At 41.6% G+C, this 16,474-nt stretch overlaps 1 protein-coding gene across 1 annotated transcript in view; it reads left to right on the top strand.

The window, feature by feature from the left end:
* The first annotated feature begins 10,437 nt into the window (after window positions 1–10,437).
* Window positions 10,438–16,474, top strand: part of TRPM7 (transient receptor potential cation channel subfamily M member 7) — a 113,061-nt gene continuing 107,024 nt past the window's right edge. The window contains exon 1 of the mRNA XM_080807310.1: window positions 10,438–10,695. Within this exon, the coding sequence (XP_080663436.1) occupies window positions 10,693–10,695 (3 nt within the window). The 5' untranslated portion in view covers window positions 10,438–10,692. The remainder of the gene's footprint in view (window positions 10,696–16,474) is intronic.

Raw genomic sequence — 16,474 nt, 5'->3', positions numbered from 1 at the left:
AATGCCTCAGGAAGAAAATCCATTAATCCTCTCTCCAAAGTACAACAAAATTTGTTGGAACTGGTTTAATCATGCTTTGCTTATATAAACAAAGGATTTTTCCAAACATTTATAAGTGTCTAATTTAGGCGACAGGGAAATTTTACATAAAATAAACATTGCATATATTGACTTTCTTTTTAGTTTTTTTGATGCTTTAATCGATTTTAATTATTTTCATGTTGCCAACGTTCTAAGTTGTTCCTCTTCAGTTATGAGATGCATCGCCTCTTTCTCAGTTCCCTGGGGACTTTTATTGGTGGCAAATCCATTCAGGGAGAAGTCAAATCATAATTAGTGTGGAAACAATCATATAAGCCAGCTACTTGGGCCTAGTAAAGAAAACAAAGATCCTGAATTAGCTGGTTAAATAGTTTGAGGGAAAGATTTTGTGAAAAGACTGAATCATATGCAATCTGTTGTTCTCTACTATTAGTGACCAGTTTCTCAGTTTTTTGTTTTTGTTTTTACTGTCATAAGGGGCAATACAGAGTAAGGGTTAAGGCAATTAGAATCTGGAATTAGGCTGTCTTGGTTGTAACCCTGACTGTGCCCCGTGTGTCAGTTTCCTCCTCTGTACAGGAAAGATGATAATAATAGTACTTAGCGGGGTACCTGGGTGGCTCAGTGGGTTAAAGCCTCTGCCTTAGGCTCAGGTCATGATCTCAGGGTCCTGGGATTGAGCCCCACATCGGGCTCTCTGCTCAGTGGGGAGCCTGCTTCCTCCTCTCTCTCTGCCTACTGTGATCTCTGTCTGTCAAATAAATAAATAAAATCTTAAAAAAAATAATAATAGTTCTTAGCTGATAGAGTTGAGAGGATTTAATACATGTTAAGTGAGTAGAACAACGCTAGGCAAATAGAAACCATTCAACAAATGCTAGCTAGTTATTCACATAGGGAGGTAAGGACACCGAAGCTTTCAAATTGTTTAACTGTAAACCTGCTTTACTCATCTGAATATAAACCTCTATATTTGTGTGGATGTCAAGGTTTGTGAAACACATATTAAAGAATTGTGGGAAATCATAAAACCTGACTGATGTCACAGATAGTAATCCTTCATAAATGGTACTTCTAGGCACTTCATTTTTTCAAGATTTTACTTAAAAGTAAAAATTTTTTTAAAGATTTCATTTATTAATTTGATAAACAGAGAGCACAAGTAGGCAGAGAGGCAGGCAGAGAGAGGGGTGGAAGCAGGCTGCCTGCTGAGCAGAGAGCCCGACGTGGGGCTTGATCCCAGGACCCGGAGATCATGACCTGAGCTGAAGGCAGAGGTTTAACCCACTGAGCCACCCAGGTGCCCCTAAAGTAAAATATTTATTTTCAGTATTTGAAATATTTGAAAAATTATATAAGATAAAATAAAAATTTCATCTTATAAAAATATTTCATTTTTAAGGAGAGGGGCAAAGAGAGAGGGAGAGAAGCAGGCTACCTGCTAGCAGGGGATCTTATGCAGGGCTCTATCCCACCGTCCTGAGAACATGACCGGAGCTGAAAACAGGAGTCAGATGTTTATCTGACCAAGCCACCCAGGCACCCCTGCTCACTTCCCATATAATATGACTTACAGTAAACTCAGAATATTCTAAAAATATTTTTTCTAGGTTAAAATTAATCCTCTTTATTATTAAATACCCTAAAACCACAGAAAATCTACTAATATTTAAAATGGTTGTTTTGCAAATTTCCCTATTGCAGCTGTTTGAGTTTAAATCAGTGAAATGTGCTTCTAAAAGTTTCTAAAGGCAAATGCAACACCAAGTGTTGTATATATATATATATTTGTTAACAAATTTAAATTACAAAAACAAAGAAGAAATTTTCTTTTTTTATTTTTTTATTTTTTTATTTTTTTATTTTTTTTATTTAAAGATTTTATTTATTTATTTGACAGACAGAGATCACAAGCAGGCAGAGAGGCAGGCAGAGAGGAAGGGAAGCAGGCTCCCTGCTGAGCAGAGAGCCCGATGCGGGGCTCGATCCCAGGACCCTGGGATCATGACCTGAGCCGAAGGCAGAGGCTTTAACCCACTGAGCCACCCAGGTGCCCCGAAATTTTCTTTATTACTATAGCTACGTAGTAAGTCTTGAACGGGGGTAGTATTTTTTTTTTTAAGATTTTATTTATTTATTTGACAGAGATCACAAGTAGGCAGAGAGGCAGGCAGAGAGAGAGGAGGAAGCAGGCTCCCCACTGAGCAGAAAGTCCAATGCAGGGAGCTTGCTTCCTCCTCTCCCAGGACCCTGAGATCATGACCTGAGCTGAAGGCAGAGGCCTAACCCACTGAGCCACCCAGGTGCCCCAAACTGGGATAGTATTACGTCAGCCCTCAGTTTTGTTCTTCTCCTTTAATATTGTGTTGGTGATTATCAGTATTTTGCCTTTCTATACAAACTTTCGAATCAGTTTGTTGGTATCCACAAAATCACTTGCTGAGTTTTTGAATGAAACTGTCTTGAATTTATAGATCAAATTGAGAAAAACTGATATCTAGACAATATTGATTCCTTCCTATTCATGTAGACGGAGCATCTTTCCATTTACTTAGGGCTTCTTTGATTTCTTTCCTCAGAATTTTGTAGTTTTCCTCATATGAATCTTGTATATATTTTGTTAGCTTTATACCTAAGTGTTTCATTTTTTTGGTACTAATGTAAATGGTATTGTGTTTTAATTTCAAATTTCAATTATTCATTTCTCATACACTTTTATCAGGATAAAAATCTTGAAAATCTTTTGTTGACCACACTGTTGTAATTCTCTACAACAAAATTGTGTTTATATCACTAGATTGAAGCATTAAGATGGAAGACAGATCTTATTAGTCGGGATTCTGCAGAGAACGATTCCACATAACTGATATGTATATATATACACATATATGATCGGCTCATGCAATTATAGGGTTTGAGAAATCCCTCTATTTGCTGTCTGCAGGACAGGAAAGCCAGTGGTATAGTTCTTAGAACCAGAGGCATGATGTGTATTTGCAGTCAAGAACATGGGAAGACTGGTGTCCCAGCTCATCCAGCAGGCAGAGAACAAATTCTCTTTTCCTCTGTCTTTTTGTTCTATTTGAGTCCTTAGTAGATTGGAGAACAATCTGCTTTATTCAGTAACCCAATTCAAGTGCCAACCTCATACAGAAACACCTTCACAGACACCCCCAGAAATCATGTTCAATCTCCATGTCCATGTTAAGTTGGTCCCTAAATTTAACCATCATAGGGGTAATCAGAATTAGTGGTCCTCACACTGAGATATAGATACATGCCCATGGTGATAAATGAGGACATTCCAAGGGATACGGATAGTATTAAGGGAATTGATGTTTAAGAAATTGATTTCATAAGAGTAATTTTATTTCATATTCCTTTTTCATCTTCTTTTTGTCTTTCTTTTTCCCACCTTCATAGAGGGTATCTCATAGTTTTTCTACATACCATGTGCACTGGAGAATTGGACACTTAGAAACTAAGGCCAATGTAGTCAATCAGTTTTAGAAAAAACATTTAAAGAAAGAAGTACAAACAGTAGCACAAGGACTGAGCCATGTAAGGAAGTGACCTAGCTCACACTGTGTGCTCCACAGGAGATGCTCAACAAATACGAGGAGTAAATGGATGACTGATTAATTAAGCAGTAGACTATGAGAACACTGATTTCCATATTCTGCTCCACTTCTTGTAACCCTTTACTGTGTAGGAACAGCACTTTGTCTTAATGTGACAAAACTCTGCATGCCTGAATCAAAGGTTGGAGTTACATCTTTAGAATCGGGCCTCTCAGAGAGATTTTTTTTTTCTTCAACAAATATTGAATGATTCCTACATAAGTGTCATAGAGGTAGGATACTGGTGAATAAAATGGGTAAGGTTAGAATCCTCGAATGTTTAGTGGCAGGAAATGAGGGGATTGTAAGTAAGTAAGTAAGCTGGTAAGCTGGTAATTAGAGTACAGGGAGAGAAATGCTGTGATAGGGGATATACAGTATATAGTGGGAGCATATAGAGTGAGCACATAAACCAGATTGGGCGTTCTCTGTGGAGGAAATAAATGAATTCTTGAAAGAAGGAATTTACAAGTTGAGGCCTGATAATGGCCATTTGGAGAGGACAGGAAGTAGGCCAGAAGTAACTAGAGATAAAACTGGAAAAATAAGATGAGATTAGATACTAAAGTATCTGGACCTGTTATGAGAGCATTAAGAGCTCTTGAAGAGTTGGAAGTATAGGAAAGAGCTAAGGATCATTCTCTCTAAAGGAATTCTGAGAAAGAGACTGTTTAGCTTTATTACTGGAATCCCAGCACCTTATCATTTTAAGAGAGTTGATATGACATGATTATGTCTTTCTGCCTTTGTTTGAGTATTCTCTTGTTCTAGAACACGTTACTGAACTTCTATATATACCTTTCCAATTCTTCCCACAATACTCAATTCCTATTCTGGTGCCCTCAAGCTTTTCAGATATTCCCCAACTGGTGGTTAGATCCTACCACTGCATAGTGCCTTATTTGGGCTACATTTTAATCAGTTAGATATTGCTGCATAACAGATTACTTGAAGGAACAATAAACACACCGCTTCTCATAGTTCCCAACAGTCAGGAACTTGGGAGTAGCTTAGCAGTGACTTTGTCTCTGGGTGTTTCGTGAGGTTACAAGATGTCAGTTGGAACTGCAGTCATCTGACATCTGGGGTTGAAGGACACACTTTCAGGATGGCTTACCCATACGGCTGGCAAATTGGTGCTGGCTGTTGGCAGATTTCATCTCCTTGCCACTTGTACATCTTTATAAACAGCCTAAGTGTCCTCATGGCATGGCACCTGACTTCCCCCAGAGTATTCTAAAAGAGTAAGGTGGGGACCAAAGCGTCTTTCATGACCAAGCCTTAGAAGTCTGACACATCGTCATGTTCACAATATCCCACTGATTACACAGGTCAGCCCTGTTCAATGTGGCAGGTCACACAAGGGGGAGAAAACCAGAAAGAGAAAAACATGAAGGGCCCTATTGGAGGTTGGCTAACGAAGCAATGATAACATTTATCTTCATTATGAGGTCGGCTTGTATCTAACTCTGTTCCACTAGATCAGTGATTCTCATTCTTTTTTTCATTATCACTCCACTATGCAGTCTTTTCAGATATATTTTTCCTAATTGTACCTCCCCTCATGAAATTGTAATGTTTATTTATGTACTATACATATATCTGTGCTTTGTATATAAAAAGAGTAGTGTTTTTCACACACACACACACACCCAAGAATCAATTTTCACTTCCTTGAAGTAACGGATATCACCCCCTTTGATGTTGAGAATGCAGCACTAGACTGAGAGCTGAAAATCCCAGAGTGGCTGCCTCCAGTTTTCTTCCAGGGAAAGAGCTGGGGCAAGGGTGGGTGGACGAAGGGGGAGGGGGTGGCAAACTCCCTACAGCTCCCACATACTCTCCCAAGGCAAAAACATTTCTCCCTGCTCAGCAGGGAGTCTGTTTCTCCCTCTGACTCTCCCTCCTCTCATACTCCCTCTCCCCCACCCCCATAAATAAATAATTTTTAAAATTTATTTTATTATTTATTTTTATTTTATTTTATTTTTATTTTATTTATTTATTATTTATTTATTTCCTAGAAGATGCCTGTCATTCTTTGGAATTCAGTTCTCTTGGTTGCCTACCATGACCTCAGTTCTCTGATGAGTTTTGAAAATTATAGTTTTGCAGTTGTCTGGCTTTTTTTCTTGTTAGAATGGGAGTGACATTCTCTTGTGGCTTTCTACCTCCTAGGAGTAAGTGGAACTCTTCTTTTTCAGTTTTATGCAAATAATCAAAGGGGTTTCCATGCACTAAATGTCCTGAGAGTGATTCCTACTGTCTTCTAAGGCAACGTCTGTAGCTTCCAGTGCCTCACGGATTTCCTCATTTCTTCAGAGTTTGCGTTGTTTGCAGTCATGTGTGTAGCTGACATTTACTGAGCCCTTACTATGTTCTAGCACTGTTCGACACGCATTAGTTCATTTCAAACCACCCCTGACTCCTCTTTTCTCTCACGCCCACATCCTATCTGTCCCGTAATCCTTTGGCTCTATCTTCAAAATATAACCCATTCCTCTAAAACTAAAAATGGACTCATGAAGGGTCTAACAATTGCATTTATCTCAGAGAAATGAAGAGTTATTTTTTTTTAAGGTTTTATTTATTTATTTGAGAGAGAAAGAGAGCATGAGAAGAGAGAGGTCGGCAGAAGCCACAGACTCCTTACCCAGCAGGGAGTCTGATGCGGGACTTGATTCCGGGACTCCAAGATCATGACCTGAGCCGAAGGCAGTCACCCAACCAACTGAGCCACCCAGGCGCCCTGAAGAGTTATTTTCATGGAGGAACTTATACACAAAGATTCAGAGCAACTTTTGTTTGTAGTGGTCCAGACTGCCCACATGCCCTTCAAAAGATGAGTGGACAAACTGTGGTGATAAAGGATAGTTGGAAGAAAGGAAGGCAGGGACAAGGGAGGCACTGCCCTAAGAGGAAACCACCCTTAAGAGGATTTTCCAGCACCCTGGAAGGAGCCCTCCCCTCTTTCCCACATGGTAGATAGATGGCAAAAACCTGATTAGATGACAGGCACAGGGAGGGTTAATCAGATTAAAACAGCCCTGTAGGGGCACCTGGGTGGCTCAGTGGGTTAAGCCTCTGCCTTCGGCTCACGTCAGAATCCAGGGTCCTGGATTCGAGCCCCGAATCGGGCTCTCTGCTTAGCAGGGAGCCTGCTTCCCCCTCTCTCTCTTCCTGCCTCTGTGCCTACTTGTGATCTCTCTCTGTCAAATAAATAAACAAAATCTTAAAAAAAAAACAAACAAAAAACAGCCCTGTAATGAGCACATAAAACCCGTAGACTTAGAACCTCCAGCGGCAACCCTCTGTGGTCCCCTCCCTTTTTGGGAGCTTTATATTCTATCATTCAGTTAACTTTATTATTGCTCAACAAACCTTGCTTTGCTGCCCACTACCCTGTCTGAAGCGGGGTAACCAAGAACCGTGGGCACTGAAGGAAAAGAAATCCTATAACTTTGGTACAGCCAGATCACGGGGGCTATTCAGTAATGAAGAAGAATAAATTGCTGGTGTAAGCAACAACTTGGATGAACCTCCAGGGAATTATGCTTAGTGAGGCTAACCACAGGGGGATACATACTGTATGATTCCATTTATATAACAATTGTGAATAACATAATTATGGAGCTAGAATTACAGACTGCAGGGTGTTAGGTTAGGTGTGGGATGGGAGGGGTGTGGCTATAAAGGGGTAACGTGAGGGATCTCATGGTAATAGTGTAAGTATCTTGATTGCTTCCATGGTTACTCCAGGCTACACATTGACAAAGTTGTATAGAGCTACACACAAACATACACACAAATGAATGCATATATAACCAGTGAAATTCAAGTAAACTCTGCAGATTGTGTCAGTGTCAGTTTTCTGGTTTTGATATTGCGCTGTGGTTAAATGAGATGTTGGGGGGGTGGAAGGGGAAAAGATATTGGGGAAGCTTATTTGTACTTCCTTGTGTATTTCTTTGCAAACCTCCTGTAATTCTACAATTATCTTAAAGTAAATTCTAAATACACAAAGAAGAAAATCTAAGAATTGGTGCAATGCCATGCTTTCTCACCCCCCCCCTTTTTTTAGAAGATTTTATTTATTTATTTGAGAGAGAGAGAGCCAGAGAGAGAGCAAGTGCATTAGTGGGATGGGTGGCAGAGGGGAAGCAGACACTCCCACTGAGCAGGGACCATGACCTGGGGCTCAATCCCAGGACCCGAGCTGAAGGCAGAAGCCCAGCCCATCAAGCCACCCAGGCGCCCCGCTTTTTCATTTTTATTTATTTTTTTTCCGCTTTTTCATTTTTAAAAAAAGATCACGTATAACACTTCACTTACTACTTTAAACAAACTGTAGCAGTAAATGTTTCTTGAATCATTGCAAATAATTGGGGGAAGAATAGGGAGGGGAATGAGTATGTGATCCAGTGAGAGTGGGAATTAGAGATGTCATTGACCAAAATGGAAACAGAGCCCCTATGGAAAAAAGGGAGACAGAGCATTTAATGAACATTTTCTGAAACACTGAATGTATCCATCTTGTTCATCACTGAACATTAAAGAGGGCTGTTTCTGATATAGTCTTACGAACTCAGTACTTTTTTTTTAGTGAATAAATTCATTCCCCAAATTGATTTTTTATGAATAAATTCACTGAAAGTCAGCATGTGCGAACTTCAGGGCTTCTGATAACTTGTGAATTAAAAATTTTCATTAGTTCAATTAAAGAATAATTATATTCCTCATTTCTTTTTTTTTTTTTAAGATTTTATTTATTTATTTGACAGACAAAGATCACAAGTCAGCAGACAGGCAGGCAGAGAGACAGAGAAGAAGCAGGCTCCCTGTCTTGTAGAGAGCCCGGTGGGTGCGGGGCTCAATCCCAGGACCCTGAGATCATGACCTGAGCCGAAGGCAGAGGCTTTAACCACTGAGCCACCCAGGCACCCCAAGAATAATTATATTTCTCGTTTCTAGCTCTAAACTAAATGCTCCAAGGGGCACCTGGGTGGCTCAGTCAGTTACATGTCTGACTCTGGATTTCAGCTCAGGTCATGATCTCTGGTGGGGCTGTGAGATTGAGCCCTGTATCTGGCTGGGCATGGAGCCTGCTTAAGATTCTCTCTCCTGTCCCTCCCTGCTCCTGCTCTCACTCTTTCTCACAAATAAATAAATCTTAAAAAAGAAATAAACTAAATGCTCCTATTTAGCAAGAGTTCGGGAGATCAAGAGCCATGGGGCTATTCTTACTACCTTTCTACATCATCCAAACAAGGGGTGAAACACTTGTGGGTACAAAAAAGGCCAGAGTCACAAAGACTCAGGAAAACAAAGCACTCTTATCTCATTGTATTTTGATCTTCCGGTTTGTCTCCACTTTCTAGATTACAAACTCCCTTAAGGCAAGAAATGTGTAGGCCTAGCTGAGATCTAGAAAATAAACCTTTATTGAAGGGACGCGTAAATTAGACAGAATCCCTGCCCCAAGGTGCTGATAATCTAGTAGGAAAGGTATGACACATATAATAAAACATTTTTGTTTTAACCTTGGTCCTGCTGGATCCGCCAGATAGGGAAGGAATACAGAATACTTGAAGACTGTTCATAAGCATGGCCCAAGTTTGTTAGGTAAAGCAATGGGCAGATTAGTTTTGTTGGAGAGAAGATCCTATTTCACTGAACTGTGGGTCATAACATTATGCCCAAAGAAGCCAGAACAACAAAAAGTACATACTGTATGATTCCATTATATAAATCCCTGAAATATGCAAATTAATCTATAGTGACAGAAAGCAGATCAGTGACTGCTAAGGGATGGGAATGGGGAGGAACAGGATGGAGGTATTACGAAGGAAGGGAAGAAACGTGGGGGGTGATGAACATGTTCACTATCTTGATCCTGGTGATTTCGGTCGTGTATACACATGTCGACACTTGTGAAACTGCACATTTAAATATGTGACGGTTCTTGTACATCAATTATTCCTCAATAAAGCTGTGTTTAAAAAAGGGGTGCGATAGAGTCAGGTAATAGAGATCAAACCGACAAACTTCTTCCTTGGGAGCAGAAAGGTCTTATGCGAAAAACAAGTTAGTAACCTAACGCTGTTAGTCAAACCCGGGCTTAGCAAAGGAATGCAAAAAGCAGAAAGGCTTGTATTAGGCCCAGGAACAATCCGCAGCCTTTGGTTAAGGCGGGTGGTGTATGCGTTGTCTGTGGGGACATCTCTGGAGGAAAGGATGGAGCCCACAGTTAAATGTGCGAGAATTTTTTTCTGGCAGAAACAGAGGAAGTTGGAGGAAGAACGTGATCTGGGGTGAGATGATGATGTGGCATTTTGGACGAGGAGAGTAAGACTTCTCGCTAACGCACAGAGAAGAGGCTGGGAAACGCCGCAGGACAGCGTAGGCAGGGGCCAGGTCCAGTTGGTGTAGCGGACGGCGGCCAGGCCCAGCTAGCGGAGATGAGACCATGCCGCAACTCCAGGCTGGATCCCAGAGGCCTGGAACCTTAAGCCTTCACTATAGCTCCCTCGAGTTCTATTCCCGGAGGGGAGACACACGTCGGTGCTAGTCCCGCCCAGGTAGCCAATGGAGACCCTGAGCAATCACCCGACCCTCCACGGGAAACCCGGAGCGGTAGGCGGAGGCGCCCGTGCCCGGCGCGTGCGCGCGGCGCGGAGGGAGGCGGCCTGGACGGGAGGGAGCGCGCGCCCTTCACGTGACCCAGCCCGCGGGCGGCGACGCACACGACGCGCCCCTCACGTGGTCTGTCTCCAGCCCCGTCGCCGGCGGAGGCGGGCGCGGGCGCGTCCCTGTGGCCAGTCACCCGGAGGAGTTGGTCGCACAATTATGAAAGACTCAGCTTCTGCTGCTAGCGCCGGAGCTGAGTTAGTTCTGAGAAGGTTTCCCTGGGCTGTCCTTGTCCGGCGGCCTCTGCTGCCGCCTTCGGAGACGCTTCCCAATAGATGGCTACAGGCCGCGGAGGAGGAGGAGGTGGAGTTGCTGCCCTTCCGGAGTCCGCCCCGTGAGGAGAATGGTACTGGACCCATGCAGGCCCCGGCGGGGGAATGGCCCTGGGGGGTGGCTGGCAGGGAAGGGGGTTGGACCTGACTGGCAAGTGTGCGTCCGGAGCCGTGCTTCCTGGGGCGAAGGAGCCCGGAATTGCCTTGAGGCTTCCGGGCTTGCCCTGGCGGGACGGGAGTGCAGTTCGTTCGAGGGTGAGGGGCAGGAAGCAGGTAGCAAATCTGGCACGACAGCTCGCCGCGGGAATGCCCCGAGAGGGGACCTGGCTCCAGCGAGGGCCCCTCGAGGCGGCAGAGGCGCGAGTCAGGGAGTACCTGCTAGAGCCGAGCGGCCACAGCGCGCCAGACGCAGCGCTCAGCCTTCAAGCTCCGCATCTCCCGGGAGCGCGTTCCTCCTGGCGCCAGTTGCTGGCAGATAAGGGAGCCAAATGCTCTGCTCAAGTTCGGCTTGGAAAGGGAAGGAGGGCTGGGAGGAAACACAAAAGGGATAGAGGACACGGGATTGGAGCTGTGCCGTATTTGCTTGCGCAGCGGATACTCCACAGGTACGTTTTCCTTCTGGAGCCAAAGAGGAGGGATTTGACGATATTGATGGTAGATCTGGTTTCCAGTTTTCCTTAGCAAGAATTAAGGATTTTTATTGGGACGCTGCTGTAGGTACCGAGGTGATGTGTTACTGGTATTTATGTCAAACTTTCTCATCCGTTGCCCTAGAGAAGGGTTTTAAACCTACCATGTACAGTGGAGACAGGGATTCGGTGCATTGCAGCTTTTGATGGAGCTTTTTGTTGTTGTTGTTAAGGCCAGGAATCAGATTGAAGTTTACAAAGAAAGTAATTTAGATCAGGGACTTGAAGAGCAAAGTGTTTTTCTGGTCAGTCCTTGATAGGTTTCATGCAAACGTCTCTCCCTCTGCTGGAGTCTGGCAGGTTTACTTTTCTCCAGAAGTTAATTCAAGTGCCATACAAAAGTGAAACCACGAATATTGTTATATTCTGAATAAATAGTGCACCTTACACTATTTTCCACCTCCTATGATAATGTAAAGTCAACAAAAGCGTCATTTTACTTTTTCCCTTAATTTTAAAAAAAGGGTTACTGACATCAGATTTTTAAATTTATTAATTAAAGGGGTGTTAAGAGAATCTATTTTGGAGGGAAAAGTTGAACCATAGTGCCTTTTTAATGGAAAAAGCAAACCATTAATACTGACTCTTCAGTTATGTGTATAGATTTTTTTTTTGATGGTAAATAGCATAAATCTGAGCACACACGTTTCACTATTTTGAAAAACGTTTTTAGGTACTTTAGAAAATGGAAATCAAGATGATTTATCATCTTCAAACCAGATAGCTTTATTTCTAATGACTTTCTAGTGAAAGTCTATAATTCCTTAGTCTTACCTCAGATGCTCTTCTTAAATTCAGCCTCTTAATGTCTTTTTCATGCCTGCCTTGAAACCCAACCTTCAAAAATTAAGATGTGGTGTGAATTTCTCCTGTTTCTGCTGTCTTTTCATTTATGTCCAAGTTTTTTTGGTGTCAGATGCCCCCCTCTCCCAACTTAAGCTTGTTTACATAAGTTGTGCACTGTCTGTGGCACATAATATTAACTCAGTGTTGATTGTACATGAATACAATCCTGTTGATTCTCCAGGGAGAAATTTTCATTGTAAAATTTGAAATTGAGGGTCTGATTTTATTTTTTACATTGCTTGAGTCCTGACTGCTGCTGTGTGGTTTTTTTCTTTCTTTACAATTTCCAATTAAACCATAGTGAAAACTTAAAACTGAAAACTGAGGTTGTACAATAATGATAATTTGTTGAGCCTCCTCAAATTTTAGGTCAAAGTGTGACCTAAAAGTTCAACAAAGTGTGTTGTATCTACACTATAGTTCTTATTGTAAACTATTATTTAAAGTATTTGATTCTGGGGGCCACCTGGGTGGCTCAGCTGGTTAAATGTCTAACTTTTGGTTTTGGCTCAGGGTCCTGGGATCGAGCCCTGTGTCAGGCTCCCCACTCAGCGGAGAGTCTGCTTGTCTCCTTCTCTCTGTCCTTCCCCCAGCTTGAGCACTTGGCACGCTAGCTCTTTCTCTCTCCCTCAAATCAGAATAAATCTTCAAAAAAAATAAAGTATTTGCTTCTGGTAATCAGTTTTTTTTGACACTAAAAGAAAGCATACAAAATTTTCCTGCATTTAAAAAAAAGCATTTTAGCAGCCAGCCAACCAAAAAAACCCAATACAAAACAAACAAGATACAAAAACAAAGTTAAAAACTGGAGTGGAATCAAATTTTGTACAGAATTGTCCACCATGGCTACAGAAATATTTGTTTTATTCATTTGGTAATTGGTTATTTAGTGTTTAATATATTCTTTTTTTAAAGATGTTATTTATTTGTCAAAGAGGGAGAGAGCACAAACGGGGAGCAGCAGACAGAAGGAGAAGTAGGCTCCCCACCGAGCAAGGAGCCTGATGAGAAACTCAATCCCAGGACCCTGGGATCATGACCTGAGCTGAAGGCAGATGATTAACCAGCTGAGCCACCCAGGCATCCCAGTTTTTCATATATTCTAAGCACTGTGATAGGCACTGGAGTGCCATGTGTTAGACAAGTTTTCCGCTTTCAAACAGCTTGTGTTCTAGTTATTTATAAAAGATCTAGTTGTTGTCAGTGGAAGATGCATACATCATAAAACAAAAATTTAGTGTCTACTATATTGCAGACACTGTGGTACTTAATAGTTTTGAAAGGCAGTACAGATAGGCAAAAGCCAGATGGGTGGTATGATACTATTGCATAGATTACTTTGAAAATATGGGGTAATAAAGGAGAGAAAGGAAAGTCTGGGTGGGTTTGCACAAAATCTGATAGTAGAGGTGAGTCTTACAGAGTTGGTAGGAATTGGAATTAACCTGGAAATACGGGCATTGAGTTGGTGGTTTTAGTCCAAGGAAACTGAGCTTTAGAAGAGAAGAACATCCTTAGTTTATTCTGGGAACTACTGTACATGTACTTTAAGCAGTTTGGAATGAGTGGAGTATGGGATGATATTGGGTACTGGTGGAAATGTTTTAGAGACAAAGACCAGATTCATTTTTCTTTTTTTAAGATTTATTTATGTATGGGGAGCCTGGGTGGCTCATTCGTTAAGCTTCTGCTTTGGGCTCAGGGACGATCCCTGTATCTGGCTCCCTGCTCCGCGGGAAGCCTGCTTCTCCCTCTCTCACTCCCCCTGCTTGTGTTCCCTCTCTCACTGTGTCTCTCTCTGTCAAATAAGTAAATAAAATCTTAAAAAGAAAAGACTTATTTATTTTAAAGAGAGAGCATGTGTGGGTAGGGGCGGAGGACAGAGGGAGAGGGAGAGAATCTCAAACAAAATACCCTGCTGAAGACAGACGCTGATGCAGGGTTCGATCTCAGAACCCTAAGATCATGACCTGAGCCAAAACCAAGAGTTGGACCCTCAACTGACTGAGCTGCTCAGGTGCCCCAAGGACCATATTTCTGAGGACAATGAATGTCATAAAAAGAAGTTTGGATTTCATACTGGAGATGTTGGGGATCCACTTAAGGAAACAATATGGGGGTGAGTGGAGTGTGTTTAGATTGGAAAGAGAGACCCATAAGGAGGAGGCTATAGCAAGACTCTGACCAAGTGTCAAGGGTTTGAAACAAAGAAGTAGTGGAAGGAGGAACAGATTGAGATGTTTAGGATTTCAAATATTTAGAACTTGGTTACTTGGTTACTTTTGTGTGCTCTAAAGTATGTGTGTGTATTGGCAAATGTCAGTAATAAGAACCAGACATAAAATGAAAGCATGTTTTACTTGAAGTCATTACTTAAAATATGCAAATATAATTCTTAAAGGCAATATTTAAAATGTACATTTTTGGTTTTTATTTTATTTTTTTTAAGATTTTTTTTATTTGACAGAGAGCAGGAGAGTACAAACCGGGGAGCAGCAGAAGGAGAGGGAGAAGCAGGCCCTCTGGTGAGCAGGGAGCCTGATGCAAGGCGAGGGGCTCCAGTCCCAGGACCCTGGGATTATGACCGGAGCCCAAGGCAGTCGCTTAACCAACTAAGCCACACAGGTGCCCCTGGTTTTGATTTTTTTTTTTTTAAGATTTTATTTATTTGTTTGACACAGAGAGAGAGATCACAAGCAGGCAGAGAGGCAGGTAGAGAGAGAGTGTGGGGGGGCTCAGTCCCAGGATCCTGAGACTATGACCTGAGCTGAAGGCAGAGGATTAATCCGCTGAGCCACCCAGGTGCCCCCTGGTTTTTATTTTTAAATGAAGGTCTGTTGAGGTGCAAGCAGTTGCAAAAGTTCCACCAATCATATGTTTTTGGTCTAGTGCTCTGATATTCTCTTTATCATTCTAATAGAGAAGATTTCATACATAAAGAAATAAAATAGGAGAATGATTCACCATACGTCCATGACCAGTTTTGACAGTTTGAAATGTGTATTTTGTGTCTTCTGTTACTCCTCCCATTCCTCCTCAAATGGATAACTTAAAAGCAAATCTCAGATATTTTTTATCTGTAAATACTTCATTGTGTATATCTCTAAAAATGATTCCTAACACATCCACATTACTATTAGCACACTTGAAAAATTAGTAATTCTTTAATTTTATTAAATACTCAGACTATTTCCCTGATTGTTTCATGTTTTTCTTCTTTTGGTTTGTTTATTTAAATCAGCATCCGAAGAATTCCATACAGCATCTGGTTGATAAATAAATCTTTCAGTCTCTAGCAGCCCCCTTTTTTTGTTTGTGTGTGTTGTCACTTACCATTTATTTAGTGAGAAAAATCCAGATCATTTGCCCTATAGAATTTCCCACAGTTTGGATTTTGTTGGATGCATCCATATCGTGTGATGTAACTTGTTTCTCCTCTATTTCCTGTGGTTAATCTGGGGATTTGATCAGATTGTAGTATGATATTTTGGCAAGAGTACTTCACAGGTTGTGCTATGTATCTTGTATTGTATCACAAGAAGCACATGCTTTCTGGTTTTTTTGTTGTTGTTGTTGTTTTATGTTAGGATTGACCAGTGGGTTTGCTGTTGTTAGCTGCCTGATCTTTCAGTGGTAAAGTTCTTCATTAGACATTGACGCAATAGTTTTAGTAGTAGCCATTGATGATTATTGCCATTGATCTGTTATTTCATTCTAGGTTTCTCTTTCCCTTATTTTATTTTATTTTTTTAGAGGTAGTAGGGGAGGGGCAGGGTGAGAGGGAGAGAGAAAATCTCAAGCAGGCTCCACACCCTGTGCAGAGCCTACGTGAATCCTGAGATCACAACCTGAGTAGCAGTCAAGAGTCCAGTGTTTAACTGACTGAGCCACCCAATGCCCCACCCCTTATTTTTTTGAGAAACCTGTCAGTATATGATAAATTTTACAGTCTTTTTTTTTTAAGTGACTCCTCCTTAAGTGCCTGTTTTTTGTTTTTTGTTTGTTTTTAAAGATTTATTTATTTATCAAGAGCACTAACGCTTGAGTTGGGGGCAGGAGCAGAGGGAAGGGGAGAGAATCTCAAGACTCCCTGCTGAGTGCAGAGCCCTATGTGGGGCTGGATCCCACGACTCTGAGATCATGACCTGAGCTGAAATCGAGTGCCACGCTTAAATGACAGCCATCCAGGCTATTAAATGCCTGTTTTAAGCTTGGTATCTAGAGGTACCCAAATTCAGAAAAATAGAGATTAGTTTAGAGTGAGCATTATTTGGCTATCTGTGGGTCTTGATATGAGTTACATATTTGAGTTGATATA

Source organism: Martes martes (assembly GCF_963455335.1).
Source record: "Martes martes genome assembly, chromosome: 7".
NCBI lineage: Eukaryota > Metazoa > Chordata > Mammalia > Carnivora > Mustelidae > Martes > Martes martes.
Note: the sequence above shows the minus strand (reverse complement) of the source record. Positions and strands in the feature narration are given on the sequence as shown.